This window comes from Chrysochloris asiatica, unplaced genomic scaffold (genome assembly GCF_000296735.1).
Source record: "Chrysochloris asiatica unplaced genomic scaffold, ChrAsi1.0 scaffold00066, whole genome shotgun sequence".
Lineage (NCBI taxonomy): Eukaryota > Metazoa > Chordata > Mammalia > Afrosoricida > Chrysochloridae > Chrysochloris > Chrysochloris asiatica.
Window position 1 is genome coordinate 11,688,536 of NW_006408584.1, and position 23,167 is coordinate 11,711,702.

General features: G+C 38.3%; 1 protein-coding gene across 1 annotated transcript in view; it reads left to right on the plus strand.

The window, feature by feature from the left end:
* DDX60 (DEAD (Asp-Glu-Ala-Asp) box polypeptide 60) overlaps positions 1-23,167 on the plus strand; it is a 204,479-nt gene that overhangs the window by 18,664 nt on the left and 162,648 nt on the right. Inside the window, exon 2 of the mRNA XM_006864550.1 lies at positions 5,390-5,480. Within this exon, the coding sequence (XP_006864612.1) occupies positions 5,390-5,480 (91 nt within the window). The remainder of the gene's footprint in view (positions 1-5,389; positions 5,481-23,167) is intronic.

Genomic DNA, 23,167 nt, shown 5'->3' on the forward strand with positions numbered 1-23,167 from the left:
GCTTTGAATGCATTTTAAACTTCTTCGTTCAGTATCATTGGCTCTTAACCATATGCTACCTCTTGAAATCATTGAAAATTGACCATTTCTTTTTGGTACAGTGACACTGTGTATTCCTTCCATCTCCTTTTGTAACTTTCTTCATCATATAATATTTTGCCCCTAGGATCCTTCAAAATTTTAAGTTGAGGCCTGCATTTTTATTTCAGTTCCATCACTTTTAGAAATGCTGAACTTGTTCTACTACCCATTTGGTTTTCTAACTCTAGGTCTTCACACATTTTGTTATAATGTTTGACTTTGTCTTCTCGAGCTGACCTTCGAAACGTTCTGTTCAGCTCTTTTAACTCCTCATTTCTTCTATTTATTTCAGCATCTCTATGCTGGAGACCAAGTTTCAGAGTCCCCTCTGATATCCTTTTAATGTTTTCCTTCTTTTTTGTCTCCTTAATGATCTTTTGCTTTCTTATTATATAATGTCCTTCATGTCATCCCACAATTCTTCTGGTCTTTGGTCTTTAGTGTCTTACGCATCAAATTTGTTCTTCAGAGGATCTCTAAATTCAGGCAGAACACATTCAAGGTTATATTTTGGTTCTGGTGGGCTTGTTTTAATTTTCTTCAGCTTCACCTGAACTTGCATATGAGCAATTGATGGTCTGTTCCACAGTCTGCCCCTGGCTTTGTTTGGGTTAATTATATGGAGCTTTCCCAATATGTCTTTTCACAGTTGTAGTCAATTTGATTTCTGTGTATTCCATCTTGCCAGGTTCATGTGTGTAGTCATCTTTTACATAGTTTAAAAAAAGATATTTGCAATGATGAACTGATTGGTCTTGCAAAATCCTATCATGTGATCTCCAGCATCATCTCTGTCAACAAGGCCATATTTTCTAACTCCTGACTCTTTCTCTTTGTTTCCAACCTTTGCATTCCAGTCACCAATAATTATTAATACATCTTGATGGCATGTTTGACCAACTTTGGACTGAAGAATTTAATACAATTCTTTAATTTCATTATCACTGACTTTTGTGATTGGTGCATAAATTTGATTAATATTTGTATTAACTGGTCTTCCTTACAGTCATATGGATATTATCCTATCACAAATAGTGTTATGCTTGAATTCAAATTTTGATGTGTTATTTTTGATGATGAATGCAACATCATTCCACCTCATGTTATTATTCCTGGCATAGTAAATAAACCATGTGATTGTCAGATTGAAAATGGCCACTACCGGTCAATTTCAGCTCACTAATACCTAGGATATTGATGTTCATGCATTCTATGTCATTTTTGACAATTTCCAATTTTCCTAAATTCAAACTTTGTTCATTATATGTTCTGGTTATGAATGGATGCTTATAGCTGCTTATCTTCATATTGAGTTGTGCAATGTATGTCCCAAAGGATTTACTCCATTTGCATCATCATGGTCAACTCTACTTTGAAGAGGCAACTCTTCTCTAGTCATTCTTTGAGTACCTTCCAACCTAGGGTTCATCTTCTGGCACTATCTCTGACAGTATTCTGGTACTCTTCATCACATTTCAATAGTCTGACAGTGTTCCACTGCTACTCTGAAGGTTTTCAGTGAGTAAATATTCAGAAGTAGTCAATCTTTCCTTCTTTCTAGTCTGTCTTTCTCTGGAAACTCATCTGAAACCTGTCCACCATGATTGACCCTGCTCATATTGAAACACCGGTGGCATAGATTCCAGAATCACAACAAGATGCAAGCCATCACAGCATGATAAACTGACAGGTGAGTGGTGGACCACCATCTATAGGTTTGGCAAATTACATTTCTACATACATTTATTTGTATGAACAGTAACATATCCATGCATATAAATAGTGCAAACAGGGGTCCAAAGAAAATAATCATCTTATTTGTAACCAGACATCTTTAGGAGTGAATTATTGGGTCTGGAGGCTTAGGACCATAGTTACACAAGTCACCATTGTCAATAGACATAATATAGTTCATAAAAACAGTGTTATACATCCTACTTCAGTGAGTAGTGACTGGGATCTTAAAAGCATGTGAATTGCTATCTGTGGTGCAATTATTAGTCTCTACCAACCACCAATAAGTGCCTATCAGTTTGCTGTACTGTCTGGGTTTTGTGCTGCTGTGATTCTGTAAGCTATGCCACCAGTATTTTAAATATCATCAGAGTCATCCATGGTAGACAAATTTCAGTTGAGCTTTCAAACTAAGATGGACTAGGAAAAAGGAGAGGCAGATTAATTCAGAATCTGTCACTGAAAATCTTATGGATAGTAATGGGACACTGCCAGATAGCACCAGAATATTGCATATTGAAACATGATAAAGAGTGCAAGAATGTTGTCAGATATAGTACCAGAAGATGAGCCTTTCAGGTTGACTGAGAAACAGCTGCCTCCTCAATGTAGAGTAGACCATGATAACCAGAATGGAGTGAAGAATTCAGTAACTGCATTTGAGATGGGGCACAACTAAAAATAAAGAGAAACAGCTGTAACATTTATTAATAATCAGAACATTAAATGTACAAATTATGAATCTAGGATATTTGGAAGTTGTCACAAATGAAATGGAATGCATAAACATTGATAGCTGAGGCATTAGTGGGCTGAAATGGACTGGTATTGGCCATTTTGAATCTGACAACCACATGGTTTACTATGCCAGAAGCAACAATGTGAAGGGAAATGGCATACATGCACCATTAAAAAGAACATTTCAAGATCTATCTTGAACTACAATGAGGTATGTGATAGGATAATATCCATACACTTAAAAGAGCAATTAATACAAATATAATTCAAATGTATACAACACCACAAAAGTGATGGTGAAATTGAAAAATTCTACCAACCTCCTAAGTCTGAAACTGATTAAACATGTAGTCAAGATGTATTGATAAATACTGGTGATTGGACTTGTTTTAATTTTCTTCAGCTTCAGTAATTGATAATTACTGGTGATTGGAATGCAAAGGTTGGAAACAAAGAGAAAAGATCAGTTAATGGAAACTATGATCCTGGTGATACAAATGATGCTGGTGATTGCCTGATAGGATTTTATAAGATCAATCATTTCATTGTTGCAAGTAGCTTTTTTAAACAACATAAAAGAAGACTATGTACATACGCTGCACCTAATGGAATACACAGAAGTCAAATTGACTACATCTGTGGAAAGAGACAGTGGAAAAGCTCCACACCATCTGCCAAAACAAGTACAGGAGCAGACTGATGTAAACAGGCCATCAGTTTCTCATATGCAAGTTCAGGCTAAAGCTGAAGAAAATTAGAACAAGTCAACAAGATACTAAATATGACCTTGAAAATATCCAAACTGAAGTTAGAGATCATCTATAGAACAAATTTGATGCATTAGATTCTAAAGACAGAAGACCAGACGTGTTGTGAGATGACATCAAGATCATAAGAAGAAAAGAAAGAGACAAAAATGAACGTCAGAAAAGACTATTAAATTTGCTCTTCTGCATAAAGATGCTAAAGCAAATGTTAAAAGTGGGGAGGTTAAAGAGCTGAATAGAAAATTCAAAGGGAAACTAGAAACAAATTTAAATATTATAATGAAATGTGTAAAGCCTGGAGTTAGAAAACCAAAAGGGAAGAACATGCTCAGCATTTCTCAAGCTGATGGTACTGAAATAAAAATGCAAGCTTCAACTTTCAATATTGAAGGATTCTATGGGCAATATTGAATGATGCAGAAAGAATAAAAAGATCAAAGGGATACACAACATCATTGTACCAAAAAGAAATGATTGGTGCTCAACCATTACAAGATGTATCATATAATCAAGAGACAATGATACTGAAGGAAGAAGTTCAAGGCACACTAAAGACATTGGCAAAGAATAAGGCTCCAGGACTTGATGGAATGACAATTGAAATCTTTCAACAAACTAAAATCAGACGTATTATCAGTCTCTGGAGAAACACATCATGTTTGTTAAAGTGGAGAGTCAACGAAAAAGAAGAACCCCCCCCTACCCCCACCAATAAGCTGCATTAGCACAGTGGCAGCAGCCATGGGCTTAAGTATAGCTACAATTGTGAGATTGTGCAGGACCGGAGTGTGTTTTGTTCTGTTGTTCATAAAGTCACTGTGAGTCAGTATCGACTCCACAACACCAAATAATAATAACAACAACATATCCATTAAGATCAAAGAACAGTGAAAAAAAAATCAGAGATGTATGGAAGCAATTTGTCTAAAGGACTAATGAACCACAGGAACATCAACCTCCATGATCCTGATACTGGAATAATTGGATGGTACCTATCTACCATTGCTGACTGCTCTTAAAGGGATCACAAAAGAAAGTCCTGCATAGAGTGGGAGAAATATGTGAAATAAAGCCTAAAATCACAAAAAACACTAGACTTATGGATCTGAAAATGACTGGTGATACCGCTGAAACTATGGTCCTTAGTTATTCTTCAGGCCTGGAACTGACCATACCTCATGGCCATCTTTCAGCCAAACAATAGACCTATAAGGTGAACAATAAATTATACCAGTAAGGTATGCATTAATTAGAAGAATGAACCATATGGAATCAAAATGGAACCATTAACCTAGTGAAAAACTCAGAAGGTCCAAATGAGTAGGAATCAAGGATTGTTGTTGTTGTTAAGTGCCATCGAGTCGGGTCCGACCCATAGCGACCCTGTACAGGCTTTCCGAGGGTGTAAATCCTTACGGGAGTAGAAAGCCTCATCTTTCTCCCGCGGAGCGACTGGTAGTTTCGAACCGCTGACCTTAATGTTCGCAGCCCGATTCGTAACCACTACGCTACCAGAGCTCCTTTAGGAATCAAGGATAAGGGGACATAAATACAAGCAGGAAGTGAGAAGAGTTCTGTTACATTGTGGGAACTGTAACCAGTATTACAAAGCAAAATGTTTATTAATTGTTAAATGGAAGACAATTTACTCTGTAAATTTCTAATCAAGTCACAGTAAAGAGTTTAAAAATAAAAATGCAAAGGAAATTGAGGCAGGAAGAAAAGTAGCTGAAGTTTTGTGAGTTTACGGGGATGAATGAGCTAAGTCCTAGAAACAAATGGTGGTCAAAACATGTTGGAGTATAGTGTGTATGTGAGACTGTGTGTGTTTCTTGTTGACCTTTGTCTTCAGTATTCTCTATTCACGCATTTTCCATGAGGGTGGTGACAAATTCAGATTATTATAGCTATTTAGATTATACAGCTGATAATCTAAATAGCTGTAATAAACTATTTAGCTTTCCTCTTCTCAGGAATGGAAACTTAAGGTTTTGTGAATCAGCTGGTCCCTAGAGGGTGGTACCAGTCATTCAGTAAGAGGAGTGTTGTAACTCTGTTTGCTTTTCTAGATCTTCTCGAGACATACCTGAGGACTCATTCCACCTGTCCCGTGACTGGCATTGGCCATTGGACTGTGGAAGAAAACACTGCTGGTCACAGGTAAAGGAGGATATGGGGCCTTGACTATAGGTGGAAGTGGTGAAAAAATCAGTGTATGTGCTTGGAGTTATTTAAGAAGAATGATCTGACTGCTAAGACCTAAGCCAAACTTCAAAGTAAAGTTTGGGAAGGGTGGTAGTTTTAATATCAGGATAAAATAATTTATTTTCAAATATAGTAACTCTAAGACTCATTTGTGATTGATGTTCAAACAACCCATTTATTTTGGATTCACATTTTTTAAAAGCATGCTAAACTTCCTGGTATCAAGCTTGATTTTGAAGAAACTCCCATGATATATAAATGTACATTTGCAGGAGCTGTTTTTGTTGTTGTTAGGTGTCATCAAATCAGTACCTACTCATAGCAACCCTATGCACATCAGAAAGAAACACTGCCCGGTCCTGGGACAACCTCACAATTGTTGCCATGCTTGAGCCCATTGAAGCTGCCACTGTGCCAATCCATCTCACTGGGGGTCTTCCTCTTTTTCTCTGATCCTCCACCTAACCAAACGTGATATCTTTCTCCAGTGACTGGTACCTCCTGACAATATGTCCGAAGTATGAGAGACAAAGTTTGGCCATCCTGGCCAATTTAACTGTCTTCACCTCATGGTATTGATATATAACAGAACTAAATGCTTGTAATGCACTTTTATATGGCTCAACTCAATTAAGATTCTCTGAACAATTAAGACTGATTCTGCAATTTACCACAAAAAACAGAAACCAAAGAAAAAGTTTTGTCACTGAAGTTAATTCTAAAATTTAATTGTCAGGATAATGGAGTTTTCACTTAACTTTTAATGTAATATTGCTAGGTCTGTCAGTTTGTTGTACAACTAGACTAGAAGAAAATAAAGATATTTGATAAAGGAAACAAGTATAAATTGCTATAATTTGATAAACTTGACCTATACTAATGGAAGTGGTAGCTCAAAATATCAACCAAGAGGGAAGGAGTCTCCACATCAAGGATCCAAAAGACAAAGCCAAATATTACAAGTAAATGTGCAATGATCTGGATTCAAAAACTGAAAAGGAAGAACAGGCTCAGCATTTCTCAAGCTGAAGGAACTGAAGGAAAAGTTTAAGCCTTGACTTTCGTTATTGAAGGATTCACTGAGAAAATTATTGAATGATGCAGAAAGCATCAAAAAAGATGGAAGGAATACACAGTCACTGTACCAAAATGAAATGGTTGATGTTGAACCATTTCAAGAGGTAGCATATGATCAAGAGCCAATGATATGGAAGGAAGAAGTCCAAGGTGCATTCAAGTAATTGGTAAAGAACAAGGCACCAGGAATTGATGGAATCAAAATGGAAATCTTTCAAGTAAGTGGGGCAGCACTGGAGGCACTCATTCATCTATGCCAAGAAATTTGGAAGACAACTATCTATCCTACTGATTGAAAAAGATCCATATTTGTGCCCATTCCAAAGAGCGGTGACCCAACAGAATGCAGAAATCATTGAACAATATCTTTGATATCCCATACAAGTAAAGTTTTAGTAAAGTAATACAGAATAGGCTACAAGCATACATTGACAGAGAACTTCCAGAGGTTCAAACTGGATTCAGAAGAGGCTGTGGAACAAAGGATATCATTGCTGATGTCCGATGGATCTTAGCTGAAAACAGAGAACACCAGAAAGATGTTTCCATGTGCATTATTGACTATGCAAAGACTTTCGATTGTGTGGATCATGACAAGCTATGGACAACATTGCAAAGTATGAGTATTCCAGCACACTTAATTGTGCTCATGAGGAATATGTACATGGACGAAGAGGCAGTTGTTCGAACAAAACATGGCAACACTGAATGGTTTTAAAATAAGAAAGGTGTACGGCATTTTTGTAATCTTTCACCATATTTATTCAACCTGTGTGCTGAGCAAATAATCTGTGAATCTGGGTTAAATGAAGAAAAACGTGGCATCAGGATTGGAGGAAGACTCATTAGCAACCTGCGATATGCAGATGATAAAACCTTGCTTGCTGAAAGTGAAGAGGACTTAAAATACTTACTGATGAAGATCAATGACTATAGCCTTTGGTACATCTTGCATCTCAATGTAAAGAAAACAAAAATCCTGGAACAACAAACAACATCCTTATCAATGTAGATAAGATTGAATTTGTCAAGGACTCCATTTTTCTCGGATCAACCATCAGCACTCATGGAAGCAACAGTCAAGAAATCAAATGATGTATTGCATTAGGCAAATCTGCTGCACAAGACATTTTTAAAGTGTTGAAGAGCAAAGATGTCAGCTTGAGGACTAAGGTGTGTCTAATGTAAACCATGGTATTTTCAATAATCTCATATGCATGAGAAAGCTGGACAGTGAATAAGGAAGACCGTAGAAGAATTGATGCTTTTGAGTTATGGTGCTGGAGGAGAATATTGAAAGTATCATGGGCTGCCGAAAGAACAAATAGAGCTGCGTTGCACGAAATACAGCCAGAGTGTTCCTTGGAAGCCAAGATGGCTAGACTTTACCTCTCATACTTCGGATGGGTCAGGAGGGACCAGTCACTGGAGAAGAATATCATGTTGATAAAATGGAGGATTAGAGAAAAAGAGGAAGACCCTCAGAAAATGGATTGACAAAGTGACAGCATCAATGGGCTCAAGCGTGGCAACATTTGTGAGGTTGGCCTAGGATCAGGAAGTGTTTTGCTCTGCTCTGCATAGTATTGCTGAGTCGGTACCAACTTGATGACACTTACTAACATCAGCAACATCAGCAAATTAGACACTTTGTTTTAGCTTAATATTTACAATCGCTTCTCTGCAATGACTGTTATCTTACTTCCTCCCTGTGGATTCCCTTTTACAGCTTATATTTCACAAATGGACAAATCAAAACTATTTGATATACATATACAAAAGAAAACATATGTTTCCTATATGTACATCACAGGCACACAGCTTTACTAAGTCCAGAACCTATATCCCGCAACTGTTCTCTCTCTCCATGACATCACCTCTGCCACCAACTCAGCTGTCATCACCTTTTAGATAGAACTTTATTGTCCACTCATGCTTTTCCTTCTTGATGATCTTGGGATTGTTTGTTCCTGACTGAAAGATTAACTACTCCCATCTTTTATTTTCACATCTTCTACAATTACAATTGTGAAAATAAAAATTAATCCTGCTAACAATTACTTACAATTGAATCATAAAATTCTATCAGTATCATCCCTCTTCCCTTTTCACTAGATCCATCTGGAGAAAAGGACAACTATTCAGTGGGGTTTCAATCTTACCCACCTCATTCTGAAATTAAGCACACTCATGAAATCTTGTAAGCCAGCCACTTTGTGCCTTTGTTTATTGTTGCTATTGTCGTTAGATGCCTTTGAGTCAGTATTGACTCATAGTGACCCTATGCACTACAGAATGAAACATTTCCCAGTTCTGGGACAACCTCACTATTGTTGCCACACTTGAGCCCATTGATGCTGTCACTTTGCCAGTCCATCTCACTGTGGGTCTTTCTCTTTTTCTCTGACCCTCCACCTTACCAAACATGATATCCTTCTTCAGCGCCTGGTCCCTCCTGACATTATGTTCAAAGCATGATAGATGAAGTTTGACCATCCTGACCTCCAAGGAGCACTCTGGCTGCATTTCTTCCAGCACAATTCTGTCTGTTCTTTTGGCAGCCCATGGAACTTTCAATATTCTCCTCCAACACCGTAACTCAAAAGCATCAATTCTTCTATGGTCTTCCTTAGTCACTCTCCAGCTTTTGCATCCATATGAGGTTATTGAAAATACCATGGCTTGGGTTAGGCGCACCTTAGTCCTCAAGCTGATATCTTTGCTCTTCAACACTTTAAAAAAAGATCTGGTGCAGCAGACTTGCCTAATGCAACATGTCATTTGATTTCTTGGCTGCTATTTCCATGAGCACTGATAGTTGATCCAAGAAGAATGAAGTCCTTGACAACTTCAATCTTTTCTCCACTGATAAGAAATGTTGTTTATTGGTCCAGTGGTGACAATTTTTGTTTTCTTTGCATTGCTTTCATAGCCCCCCATTTTTTATAGCCAATGTCTAGATTGCCTTTCCTTATCAACCCAGTTCACTGAGGAAACAGGCTTGTTTCCTGTTATGAAGAATCTTTCCATTATGGTTGAAATTGTGAACAAATGAATCCATAAGCAAAGGTCCAATTCATCAAATTGTAGCAATTATACTTGCTCACAGTATCAAGCATTTTATCTTATTCTTGGTGAATTCTGGTCAACTAACCATCCAAGTCAGCTCAAATGAATACTAGCTGCAAGCTTGGGAGTTCACACATGCCTCCCTGCACTTCAGACCAGCTGGTGGCATCACTCTCAGCTCTAACAGTCAAACTTTTTTTTTTTTGGCTGATCATATTTTAGTAAGATTCATCTATTCTCCCAGTAGTTCTGGGTTGATCCACGTGTTTTTTCAAGGACAATATGTATACTCGTTAAGTTCTAGGTGGGGCTCAGGATTCCATGTAAGGTCCCATACCTTATGTGGCTACAAGAGGCTTAAAAGAAGCTTATTTCTGTGGACAAATTTTAATTCCCATTTTAGCAAATACAATCAGTTATACACTGAAGACAGACTTACAAACTTTCTGTCATCATAATTCCCATTCATTTCTATTACACTTAAATGTCTCTTTTATAATAGAAGGCAGAAGAAACCAATATTCATAATATAGTCAAACACCTAAATATTTAATTCCCCTCCTTTACCCATTCAGACAATGTCTGGATCCCTGTATCAAAGAAAACTGATGTTCCAAGGTTGTGTATAAATCATTATTTACTTCTATCTCATTTCGGCTATGCATACCTCCCTAAATTTTCCCTTATTTTTATAGTTCATCTACCAGTCTCCTTCTTCTGGTCTATTGCCCTCCCCATCAATCTAGGTAACATGTGACTTTCTCTCCATTCCCTACCACCCCTAGTAACAATAAAAGTATGGTTCTTTTAGTATGGATATCTTTTCTTAAGCTTTTACAGTAATGGTCTGATTCAATATTTGTCCTTTGTGATTGACTAACTTCACTCAGCATAATGTCCTCCAGGTTAATCTATATTATGAGATGTTTTGCAGATTCGTCATTATTCTACAAGGTTGCACAGTATGCCATTGTGTGTAGGTACCGAAGTTTGAGTATCCATGGTTCCATTGATGGACTCAGGTTGTCTCCACTTTTTTTGGTATTGTGAATAATGCTGCAATGGACATTAGTGTGCATATACCTTCTTGTGTCCTGGTTCATATTTATTTTGGATATATACCCAATGCAGAGATTCCTGGGTCATAAGTTATTTCTATTTCTGACTTTCTGAGGACATGCAATAATATTTTCCAGAGTGGTTCAACCATTTTGAAGTCCTACCAGTGATGTTGATAGCAAAGGAGGAAGTCCAAGGTGCATTGAAAAAATTGGCAAAGAACATGCACCAGGAATTGATGGAATAAAAATTGAAATCTTTCAAGAACATGAGGTGGCACTGGAGACACTCACTTATCTATTCCAAGAAATTTGGAAGACAACTATCTGGCCTACTGATTGGAAGAGATCCGTATTTATGCCCATTCCAAAAAGAGGTGACCAATGGAATGTGGAAACCATCAGACAATCTCTTTGATATGCCATGCAAGTAAAGTTTTGCTAAAGGCAATACAGAAACGGCTACAATCATACATTGACAGTGAGCTTCCAGAGGTTCAAGCCAGATTCACAAGAGGTTGTGGAACAAGGGATATCATTGCTGATGTCTTATGGATCTTGGCTGAAAGCAGAGAATATCAGAAAGATGTTTACCTGAGCTTTATTGACTATGCAAAAGCTTTTGATTGTGTGAATAATGACAAGCTATGGAAAACATTGTAAAGTATAAGTATTCAGGAACACTTAATTGTGCTCATGAGGAATCTGTACCTGGACCAAGAAGCAGTTGTTGGAACAGAACATGGGAACAATGAATGGTAGAATATCAAGAAAAGTGTGCCAAAGGGGTGTATTTTTTGGAAAACACTTATTCAACCTGTATGCTCAGCAAATAATCCAAAAAGAAGCTGGGTTATATGAAGAAAAATGTGGCATCAGGATTGGAGGAAGACTCATTAACAAGCTGTGATATGCAAATGATACAACCTTGCTTGCTGAAAGTGAAGAGGAGTTAAAACTTTCACTGATGAAGATCAAAGAGCACAGCCTTCAGTATGGATTACATCTCAAAGTCAAGAAAACAAAAATCCTCACTACTGGACCAATAAACAACATTCTTATCAATGGAGAAAAGATTGAAGTTGTCAAGGACTTCATTCTTCTTGGATCAACTATCAACACTCATGGAAGCAGCAGTTAAGAAATCAAATGACATAATTGCATTAGGCAAATCTGCTGCACAGGAACTTTTTAAAGTGTTGAAGAGCAAAGATGTCATCTTGAGGACTATCGTTCCATAGGAAGTGTAGCCAAGTCTTAGTATTTGAAAGCACCTTCATTGGAGGTGGGAGTACAGGAGGCAGCAGACAGGAACTGATTCACACCATTCTGTATGTATAAAGAAGTTACAAGTTGCAGGTGTCTTCTAATAACACTTATTTAAGGTGTGATTGAAATATCCTGTTGGATTATCTAACAGAGATAGGGTATTGGTATTACAGGAAGATAAGAAACTTCTAGCTGGCCCCAATACAAGAGAGAGTAGGGTTCGCAAAAATGGAAGCACAGAGGGGTGGTGAGTTCTATGATTCACCAGGATGCTCATTCTGGATGGGAAATTACCTAGCCATAGCAGTGACTTGGCAGAGATGTCTGGGCATTGAACATTAGATGACATGGCCTCTGGCACCAAGGTGAAAATGGTGTGAACTTCCACTTTCTAACTGACTGTAGGGGTAAAACGATCATTCTTAATGGAAATCACTATAACCTACTTATCACAGGGAAGCTTATCTTATATTCCTTGCCTTTAAATCCTGTGTAATGAAGCCAAAATAATAAAGAAATCACAAAAACTAAAGAACCCATATTGCTGTTGATGTTGTTAGGGGTTATTGAATTGGTATCAACTCAAAGCAACCCTATGCACAACAGAATGAAATACTGCCCAAGCCTGGGCCAAATTCACAATTGTGGCTATGCTTGAGACCACTGCATCAATACATCACATTGGTAGTCTTCCTCTTCTTCGCCTACCCTCTATTTTACCCAGCATAATGTCCTTCTTCAGGGGCTGCCTCCTGGTAATATGTCTGAAGCATGAGAGATAAAGTCTGACCATCTTGATTTCTAGGGAGCATTCTGACTGTACTTCTTCCATGACAAATTTTTTGGCTCTCTTGGTGATCCAAGTCTGTGATCCAATTATTTCCAGTCTGTTGGGACCAGGCTGGCGAAAGCAAATGGGGATAAGACTCTTGTGGTACAATAGTGAATAATTGCCATCAGGACTGCCTGTGGGGGTTGGAAATATAGAGGTAGATGTTTTTTTTACCAAAGGAGGGGAGTGATTGATTTCGCAGCTCAGGAGCGGAGGTTCCTGGGACCATCAAGTGAGAAGAGCGGAGAGTGGGACCCTACCCAGAGAGGCAGTGATGCTAGGGATGGAGATAGAGAAGAGGACATGGACAGATGGAGCAGTTGGGGACCCTGGACTCAGGGAGAGAGAGGTTCTGAGTGCTGATGGCTGGGGGTTTGGGGCAGGCCTGTGGAGTGTACCCTTTGGTTATTTGATAATGTGTGGAGGGGATTGTAATCATTGCAATGAAATGAAATATGATGGGATGAATGTAAAACTGATGTTCTCCCAGGTAAACCTACATAATTCACAATAAAACCTTAAAACTAAAAAAAGGAATTTATGAAGGTACGAAAAAGTAAAGACATGGTCTTGGTTTTGAGGAATTTACAATCTTATTGGGGAGGGATGATAGCTGTCTAAGATAAAGGAGCCCTGGTGGTGCAGTAGCTAAGCTCTTGACTGCTAAATGAAACATTGGTGGTTCAAACCCATTCTGTGGCTTTAAGGCAGTAAGAGTTGGCCATATGCTTCCATAACAATTATGCAATAAGCCCCTGTAAGGCAGTTCTACTATGTCACATAGGGTCACTGTGAGTTGGAATCCACTTGCCAGTACCCACCAATAATGAGGTATGCTATGTCCCAGCCAGGTGAGTGGTGGAGACGAGAGGGGCTCAAGTTGTCTGAGCATCAGACATAACATAAGAGGTACAATTGCTCTGGGCAGAATGAGCTGGGGTGTGTATCCAGGAAGATGCCTTTTCTTTCTTGTTTATTCCTTAACTGTTTTATTGTGAATTATGTGATAGTTCACAAGGAAGAACATTAGCTTTACATTCAATCTATCGTTTGTGGTTACAATCCCCTCAATGCATCATCAACCAAACAAAAAGTACACCCCACAAGCCTGCTGCTTGGTCATCAGCGCACAGCTCCTCTCCCACTCTGGGTCTAGAGTTCCCAGCCACCCCATCTCTCCATGTCATCATCTCTGCCTCCATCTCTGACATCACCGTTCCTCTGGATAGGGTCCCACACTCCACTCTTCTCCCTTGATGGTCCCAGGGGCCTTAGCTTCTGGCCTTCAAAATCAACCGCTCCTCTCCTTTGCTACAAAACATCTACTTTTACATTTCCAACCCTCACAGTCAGTCCTGATAGTATTTATTCACTATTGTACCACACAATTGCTATCCTCATCTCCTTTCATCAGTCCCTCCCAGACAGATTGGATACTAAACAGTGGCGATTCTACCTTCCTCCACACCCTCTGGATCTAGGCTCCCTCTTGAAAGCTTGTAAGCCAGTCACTTCTTGCCTTGTAGCCTCCCACCACCCCCATTTTGGGTAGCTAATGTCCAAGTTGCCCATCCCTATCTACCCTGTGTATCAAGGGGTGGGAATGATGTTCACTGTAAAGATTTGTTCCCTCTTTTGATCGACTGTATCCATAGGTGTAGGTCAAGTTCATCAAATTGTATCAGATTACTCTTTTTTTCCCTCTACTTTCTTCTTCTAGTTGAGCTCTGATTATTCAACCATTGAAGCCAGGTCAAGTGGGTATTATCTGTCAGTGTGGGTGTTCTTGTGCATATGCCCTCTTTTCTTATCAGCTGGATGCTTCATTCTCCACTCTAGTCCTTTGTGGCTATGTCACTGACTCTGGGCCCATGAGTCCCCAGGTCTTGCCAAACTGATGGCCAACCAGCTCTCCACCTGGATTCACAGGAGTGTACGGAATGTAGTTGGACTTAGCTTGCAACTTCATTGCTGTTTTCCCTCACTTCCCCTTACCAGTAACCAATGTGCTCACCAGTTAGAGCACGTGCCTGCTTGTATATTCCCATTGAGTCTTAGTCTTGGAAGAGGGTTTGCCCTGAGGGGACCCTACCACTTGCCTTGATGTCTCCTGGGCTAGCAAATTGCTTTTTCTTGTAGTAGTCAGTCGGACTGCCATTATTGTTTTATATTTTTCCTGTCGGTCTTTCTTTCAAGAAGTATCTTCTGTTCTTCTAGCCACTCCAGGCTGGTCTTGTCCTTTCTAGTGGAAATTTCCCACCTTAGACGATCTGGATGGGGTTCAGGATTCCACCTATGGTCTTATGTTATGCAGAGGCTCTGCAGGAAGCCTCCTTCACTGGGTATGTTGTAGCCCCATTTTAAGTATTCCAATCAGTCTTAGACAGAAGGGGCACTTACAAGCTTTCTATGGTGATATTTCTGACTATTATTTTCTCTCCCCTTCAAGTGTCTATTTTATAATGGTATGTAAGAGAAACCAAGATTCAAAAGACATAGGCTGTAAACTTTTAAAGCAATAGAAAGCTTCATCTTTCTCCTGAGGTGTGACAGCCTGTGTTTGAACTGCCAACCTTGCAGTTACCAGTCCAATGCTTTTCCTATAGGACCACAGGGTACAGTTATTCGGATTCAATTATCTAGGTAACAAAGTATTCCAAAACTTGTGCTTAAAATAAACAGTTGTTTTGGATTTAGTATATTTCTCTTCAGAGCATTAAAAATGGCCTCATTGACTACTTTTTGTTGTTGTTGTTGTAAAAATACAGCTAACAGCATTTGTTCCTTCAATGTTTTCCAGTTCAGTGTGACCAATTACATCACTCATGTAGTACAAACTTTACCAGTGTCCTCAGTGATTTTAAATCTCTGATAAAAGTCTCCTCTACTTCAAGCCATCTCTTGACTGATAATCTTCACATCTATTTACAGTTGGATCAGTTTCTCCTCACATTGAATGTTGATATCTTAAAATGTTCACATTCCTTTATCCACTCTATCATGGTATCTACTCTGGGACATATATGAAATCATGTTACCCTCTATAATATTGATGCTAGCAAAACATTGGAAAATGCAAAATATAAAATTTATGGGGTGGTTAAGTAAACTCATGGAATGTTTAAACTAGTCTAGAAAGTGATGTTTATGAAGTGTTTATAAAAACATCAAAAAAACACTCAATATATAATCCTAATGGGAACCAGAAGAAAACCATTTGTGTACAAAATAATGAATGTATCTTTACAAAAGATATTATATTATTGCATCAAAAATTTTAAAGTTTTATATTATTCAATGTATGCTTTTTATAAAAAAATCAATTGAAGTTCCCAATAAGGATGTAACATATATACAATTCTTTCAGTTTATGCACAGTAAAATTTTTTCCTGTGTGTTTGGTAGTGGTGTGCGGTTCAACACTGTGTAGGATTTCCAAGGCTGTAATCTTTTACAGAAGTGGAAAATCTCATCTTTCTCTTATGGAGGTTGGAACTGCTGATCATGCAGTTAACAGCTCAAAGTGTAACCACTAGCTTCCAGAACTCCTATCCATGTACATATACAGAGTTATGCAGGATTGTGCACATAGCAGTATTTACCGCTATTCCCTTTAACTCTCACACTTCTTTGTGTCCTACCTTACCTTCATCATTTCTCCAGCCTTCCCCTTATTGTATATTGCCTTCTCTAGCAACCAATCAATAGTAGTTTCTTTATAACCGTAGACACTAAAGGGGTCTCTTTATGAAGCGCTCTGGGTTCATGCACTGGACTGCATGGTTGATTTGAATCACAAGATCAGCAGTTCAAGCTCACAAGGCACTCCTCTGAAACCTCACATAGGGTCACTATGAGTAGGAACTGACTCGTTGGCTCTTAACATCAGTGAATTATTATCCTTCCCATTTTTTTTAGCATGAGACCTTTTTTGACTTTTTACAATAATGGTCTCAGAGAATATCTATCCTTTCGTGATGGACTAATTTCACTCAGCATGATATTCTCCAGGTTTATCATGTTATGAGGCATTTCACAGAATCATTGTTATGCTTCAATGTTGTTTAATATTCCAGTGTGTGTATGTAGCAAAGTTTGGTTATTCATTCTTCTGATGATGGGCATTTAGGCTATCTCCATCTTCTTATGGTTTTGTTATTATGAACAGTGCTGCAATTAACATGGGTTATCTATTTCTGTCAAGGTTATTATTTCCTGACAATATATACCAAGTAGAGAGATTTCTGGGTTCTGTGTATTTCTATTTCCAATTTTTTGAGAAAGCACCATATAGTTTCCCACAGTGGTTGCATCATTTTACAGTCTAACCAACAGTGTAGGAGAATCCCAGTCTCTTTATATACTCACCATTATTTGTTGTTTTCTGTTTTATTGAACTTTACTATTAATACTGGGGTAAGAAAAAGCAAGTATTTTTATTTTTAATGGATGAAGGATTTAATACTTCACATTGAGTTGACATTAAAACAAAACAAAACAAAAATTTGATTAGCTAAGACAGTTTGATTTGCCTTGTTTGGTGCTGTAGGATAAGCACTGGACTGCAAAGTTGGTTTGAACAACAAGGTTGGAAGTTCAAACTTACCAGCTACTCCTCAGAAACCTGATACAGGATTGCTATGAGTTGAAACCGTCTCGATGGTACCTAACAACAACCATGAAATTAAGAAAGAGGAAATACCAAATTTTCAAGTGGAATGTTTGCTGCTGGACAACTACAGATAGCAATCTTATAATTTCAGAAACTGCTAGTGTAGAAGGAAGTGTTTTTCCCAGCCTGGGAAAACAGAAGGAAAGAGAGTATGACAAAGTACACAATCAGGTGTTGGTCTGCCCATTGTCTACATCTGTTTGCCTAAAGACTGTCCATGGTATATTTCTGTTAGTGTAGCAGTTTCTCAGTTATTGCTATTTTGTGAAAGAATTTCCAGGAGCTGGCATATCTCTAGCCTCCAAGTCTTCTTTTTATTGATTCATTAACACTTGTCAAAAACAAAAACAAAAACAAAAAAAAACTTGTGGTAGAAATATTTCTCATTTGGAGTTCTGGGGTGGACTGTGAGTTAATGCACTAGACAGTCACTATGGGTCAGAACTGACTTGAAAGCACTTTACAACAAAATATTTATAATTTATTAATTTAATACTGAGCTAATATTTGCAAAATTAAACATAAATAAATTTAGTTGATAAAAAACCTTCTTTTTAAAAGAACGTGATAGCATTATAACTTCAGGATGTATTCAATTTTCTTGGCTTAATTTTATTTTACCTTATTATTACTGAAGAAATAAGTAGCATTGAATTTTCTTACAAAAGAAATGTTAGGGAAGCTCCCCAAACAATAATCATATTAGAGTGGGGAAAAAGATAGTATGTAAGTATATAGCTATATTGGAGTCCTGGTGTGGTGCTGTGGGTTAATGCGCCAGACTGCAAAGTCATTTGAACCAAAAGATCAGCGGTTCAAGCTCACCAGTCGCTCCTTGGAAAACCCTATACGGGGTCGTTATGGGTCAGAACCGATTCAACGGCACTTAACAACAGCAACAACATATAGCTATATTATATAAATGGTCATTATTAGATTACAATGTTAAGTTGCTAAACTCATAAATACTTGTGGTATTATCCCTAATTTACCCACTAATTTATCCCTTAAGTAAGTTCTTCTAAAGTATAAAGAAGTATGTGTACATACACTTAAAATATTTTTCCAAAATACAACAACAACAAAAAAGTAAGAACAAAATTCTGGACATATTTACTATGCCACACCTTCCTATCACAGTAAAATAAAAGTCAACGTCTTTATTATGATCCCTGGAGTTGTACATAATCTGTTTTCTCAATTTACATTTCTGATTATATATTCTACCATGCTGTTGCTGGTCTTTCAGCATCAGTTGCATAGATTGGTTTGCTGCTTCTTAAACTTAGGGCTCATTCTACCTCAGGACTTTGCTATCCCTCAAGCACATGTTATTTCTCAGAAAATTAAATGACTAGTCTCCTCAATTATTTTAGATCTACAGTCAAAAGTTACCTTATAAGAGGGTACCATATTTAAGACATATCAACCAATATTTTCTAGTCACTTTTCTCTGTTATAATGTTGTTTGTTTGTTTTTTCATAGAGCTTCTTGCTACTTTACATAATGTGTATTTTATTATACAGTATGTTACTATTTCTTCACTGAGCCATTTGTGGTTAAGTGGTAGAATTCTCACCTTCCTTATGGAAGACAGGGGTTTGATTCCCCATGAATACTATCATGCATCGCCACCACCCATCTGTCATTGGAGGCTTACATGTTGTTGTGTTGAACACATTTCATCAGAGTTTCCAGACTATGACAAGGAAGAAACGCTTGATAATCTACTTCCAAAAATCAACCAGTAAAAACCTTATGAATCACAATGGTCTGGTGCACAATTAAGTAGAACTAAGCAGCATTTGTTCATGGTCTTGCCATGAGTCCAGCCCATGTCAATTTCACAGCTACTACTGCAAAGGAGCTCTGGTAGTGTAGTGGTTACGAATCGGGCTGCTAACCTCAAGGTTGGCAGTTTGAAAATACCAGCAGTTCTGCGGGAGAAAGATGAGCTGTTCTGTTCCCATAAAGATTTACAGCCTTGGAAACCCTGTGCAGGGTCACTAAGAGTCGGAACTGACTCCATGGTACTTAACAACAACAACGGCAAAAATACTTTCTCTACCAAAATGTATGCTATAAAGATGAGGAGTCTTGCATTTGTTGTCTCTTACTGTAACACCAATATATATATAAAGTAGATATAAATAAGTGTCTAGAAAATATATCTAAATGTAATTGGATTGGCACTACAAATTATTCAATAAAATTCTTATTGCTTTTACTGCTTGCATTTATCTCGTCTCTCAAACAATAACTTGTTACTTAGCTCTGTGTTCATTACTTTCAGTAATGCTCAAGAAAGAAGCACTAGTGGTACAATGGTGAAGCATTCTGTTGCTAACGTATCCACCAGTCACTCCATGGGAGAAAAGTGTATCAGTCGATTTCCATAAGGATCATAGTCTTGGAAACCTTATGGGTTACTTCTACTCTGTAGGGTCAATATGAGTCAGAATTGACTCTATGGCAGCATGGTTTTTTTGTTGTTCTTTTAGTACCCCAAGATATTACTAGCTACATTTACTGAGCCATGGCTTTGTGCCAGGCATTTCACTGATTTAGTGCCCTTATGCGGTTTAGAATTAAACCTTACCCAAATAATTTCGTCTTTGTCCTGGTTTCCTGAGAGATAGACACTAAAACCTTGAACTGTCCAAAGTGATTGATGCTTTTGTCATCTATAGGCCTCCAGATCATACCTGAGACATTATGCTAATGAGATGACTCTCAGACCATGCTTTTAAATCAGCAGACATCAGGGATGGGGGAAGACATTGCTCTTTCAATACTGCCCATGTAATGATGCTCTAATAAAAGCTCTGAACAGAAAGGCTCCATGGGCTTCCTAGTTGGTGAGAAACAAGGATGCCAGTGGGAAGGTTCTTGTTAAGTGCCGTAGAGTCTGTTCTGATTCATAGTGACCCTGTATAGGGTTTCCAAGGAGCTGCTGGTAGGTTTGAACTGCCAACCTTATAGATCCCAATCTAATGCCGTTCCTAGAGTGCTATACCAGGAGTACAGTGGGAGGGTAACACTTCTTATATTTATTCTACTAGTAATCCCTACTAGAAACTGGTTCAGACTTCAGCCTGAGTTTGTACCTGGAAAAAAAAAAAAAAAGATAGCATCACTATTCCTTATCACTATACTCTCTACTGAACTGGGTTTGATGATTCATTGCAATGGCTACATACACTCAGAGGTAATGTTCATAGTTGTGGAGTTTATTAGGGAAAGTATCAGGTTACAATTCAGGGTCAGAAATGTTCAAGGCACAATTGTTCCAATCCAGATAATCTCTCCTCAGCTGTGCCCAAGTCCAGGCCTCTCTCTGCCCAGACAATGTTGCAAAGCTCTTTTAGAGCTGCTGATAAATGCCCACAGGACACATCCACTCCATCATAAGCCTCAACATGGAGGCACTCAGCTCTAGTTCTGTAGGTCACCAAACCTAGCTTCTCCAATTAAGTGTTTGGAGGCATTTTACTCTGTAGCAAGTCTCTTGCCCAAATTCACTCAGTTTTACTTGTTCAGTGGGTTGGAAAGCCCACTTTTCTGTCTGGTGCTGAGCTTTTGGTTCTGTTGCTGCTGGTTCTCTGCTACTCCTCTGGTGTCACAGAATTTGGTCTTTGGCTCAAGGAGGGTCAGTATACAAGGATCTCAGCATCCTCATGAAATGCTCCACTCCAGGCTCTTCCTTTTTGATGGCAGTGAGACCTCCCTCCTGTTTCTGAGATGATTCATTTTAAACCTATGTTAGAATTTCAAGTTTTTATAATCATAATAAAGTATGTTAACAATCACAGCTGAATGATAGTATCAGCATCTTTTCTCACCTTCTGTTACTCATATACATCAGGAAAATTTTTTTACTGGATGTTATATGAGCTATGAGTTATTTTTGTTGATAAGTGTCATTGAGTTAGCTTTGACTCAGTACAACCTTGTATAGGATTTCCAAGGAGTGACTCATGGGTTTGAACCACTGACCTTGCAGTTAGCAGTCCAGTGTGTATCCTACAGTGCCACACCAGGACTTCAAGTTATGAGTCAAAGAGTAGTATGAAGTAATTAACTGCACCACAATACCCTTTTTTTGTTATAGTAAACTGTGATGTTTAATATAGTCCTTTCTGTGAATTATTCTAGTAAATTATTCAACCTGTCAAAAATCTAAATGTGCAGAGAAACATTAAAAATTAGTTAAACAGAATGTATTTATTGTGAGTAGATATGATTTGAATTGGGCAGTATTAACTTGAAAATATTTTAAAGGACCTCCAAAGAGGAAGTAGTGTTTTAGGTATACAGACATGCATAGCTTAACATCCATAATATTTTCTATGAAACAGGATGTTATGCAATTTGGATGTTGCTCAAATAATCAGTAGTTAAATTTCCATGAATTGTATTATATTAAAATCTTATGAGGGCTTGTTTCTCCCAAGTAACTCTGCTTCTCTGCTGAATTTGATAATCCATAGCAATGGCTACACAGAACTCACAGATAATAATCATAATTATAGGGTTGATTAAGGCGCTCTGGTAGCATAGTGGTTACGAATCAGGCTGCAAACCTTGAGGTCAGCAGTTCGAAACTATCAGGTGTTCCACAGGAGAAAGATGAGGCTTTCTGCTCCCGCAAAGATTTATAGCCTCGGAAACCCTGTACAGACAGGGTTGCTATGAGTTGGAACCTACTCCACAGCACATAACCATCATAGGGTTGATAAGAGGTTAAAATTTAGAATCAGACATGCTCAGGATACAGTTTTTCCAATAAGGCATACCTCTTTCTGATCTTTTGCCTCTGAGACTCTTGGCTTCTGCTTACCTCTGGCAAGTGTTACAAAGCTCTAGCATTGCCATTAAATACCCAAAGGGAACACCACTGTGCCATTAGCCTCAGTCTAAAGGCACACAGCTCTAGCTCTCCAGGTTAAGTGCCTGGAGACAGTTAACTCCTCAAGTGAGCCTCGTGCCCAATGACACTCATCTTTATTTGCTCAGTGGGCTGGGAAGTTCATCACTATGTCTTATGCTCTTGATCTTGTTTTTGCTGCTGCTACTCCTCTGCCACTTTTTCTGCCACTCCTCTGGTGTCAAAGCTCTGTCTTTTAGAGTAAGGAGGTTCAATGCAGGGATCTTAGGGTCCAAAGGATGTGATGTGCTTTACTCCTGGGTTTCCTTTCTTCTTTCTTGATAGTGGTGAGATTTCCCTTTTCTTCTTATGAGCTGGCTCATTTCTGAGCTGGCTCATTCCCAATGATATGCCAAAAGTGACCAATCCTAACAGGAGAGCTTCAAACATCCTATTTTCATGGTCATATCTACCACTCATCTGTCAGCTTGCTGTACTGTGGCGGCTTGTGTGTTGTGATTCTGGAAGCTATGCCACTGACATTTTAAATACCAGCAGGGTCACCAATGGTGGATATGTTTCAGCTGAACTTCTAGGTTAAGACAAACTACAGAAAAAGAGCGATAGATTACTTCTGAATATTTAGTCACTGAAAATTTTATGGCTAGCAGTGGAATACTGTCATTACCAGAATATTAAATATTGAAACATGAAAAGAGCACCAGAATATTGTCAGATATAATGCCAGAAGATGAGCCCCTCAGATTGGAAAGCACTCAAAATGTGACAGGGGAAGA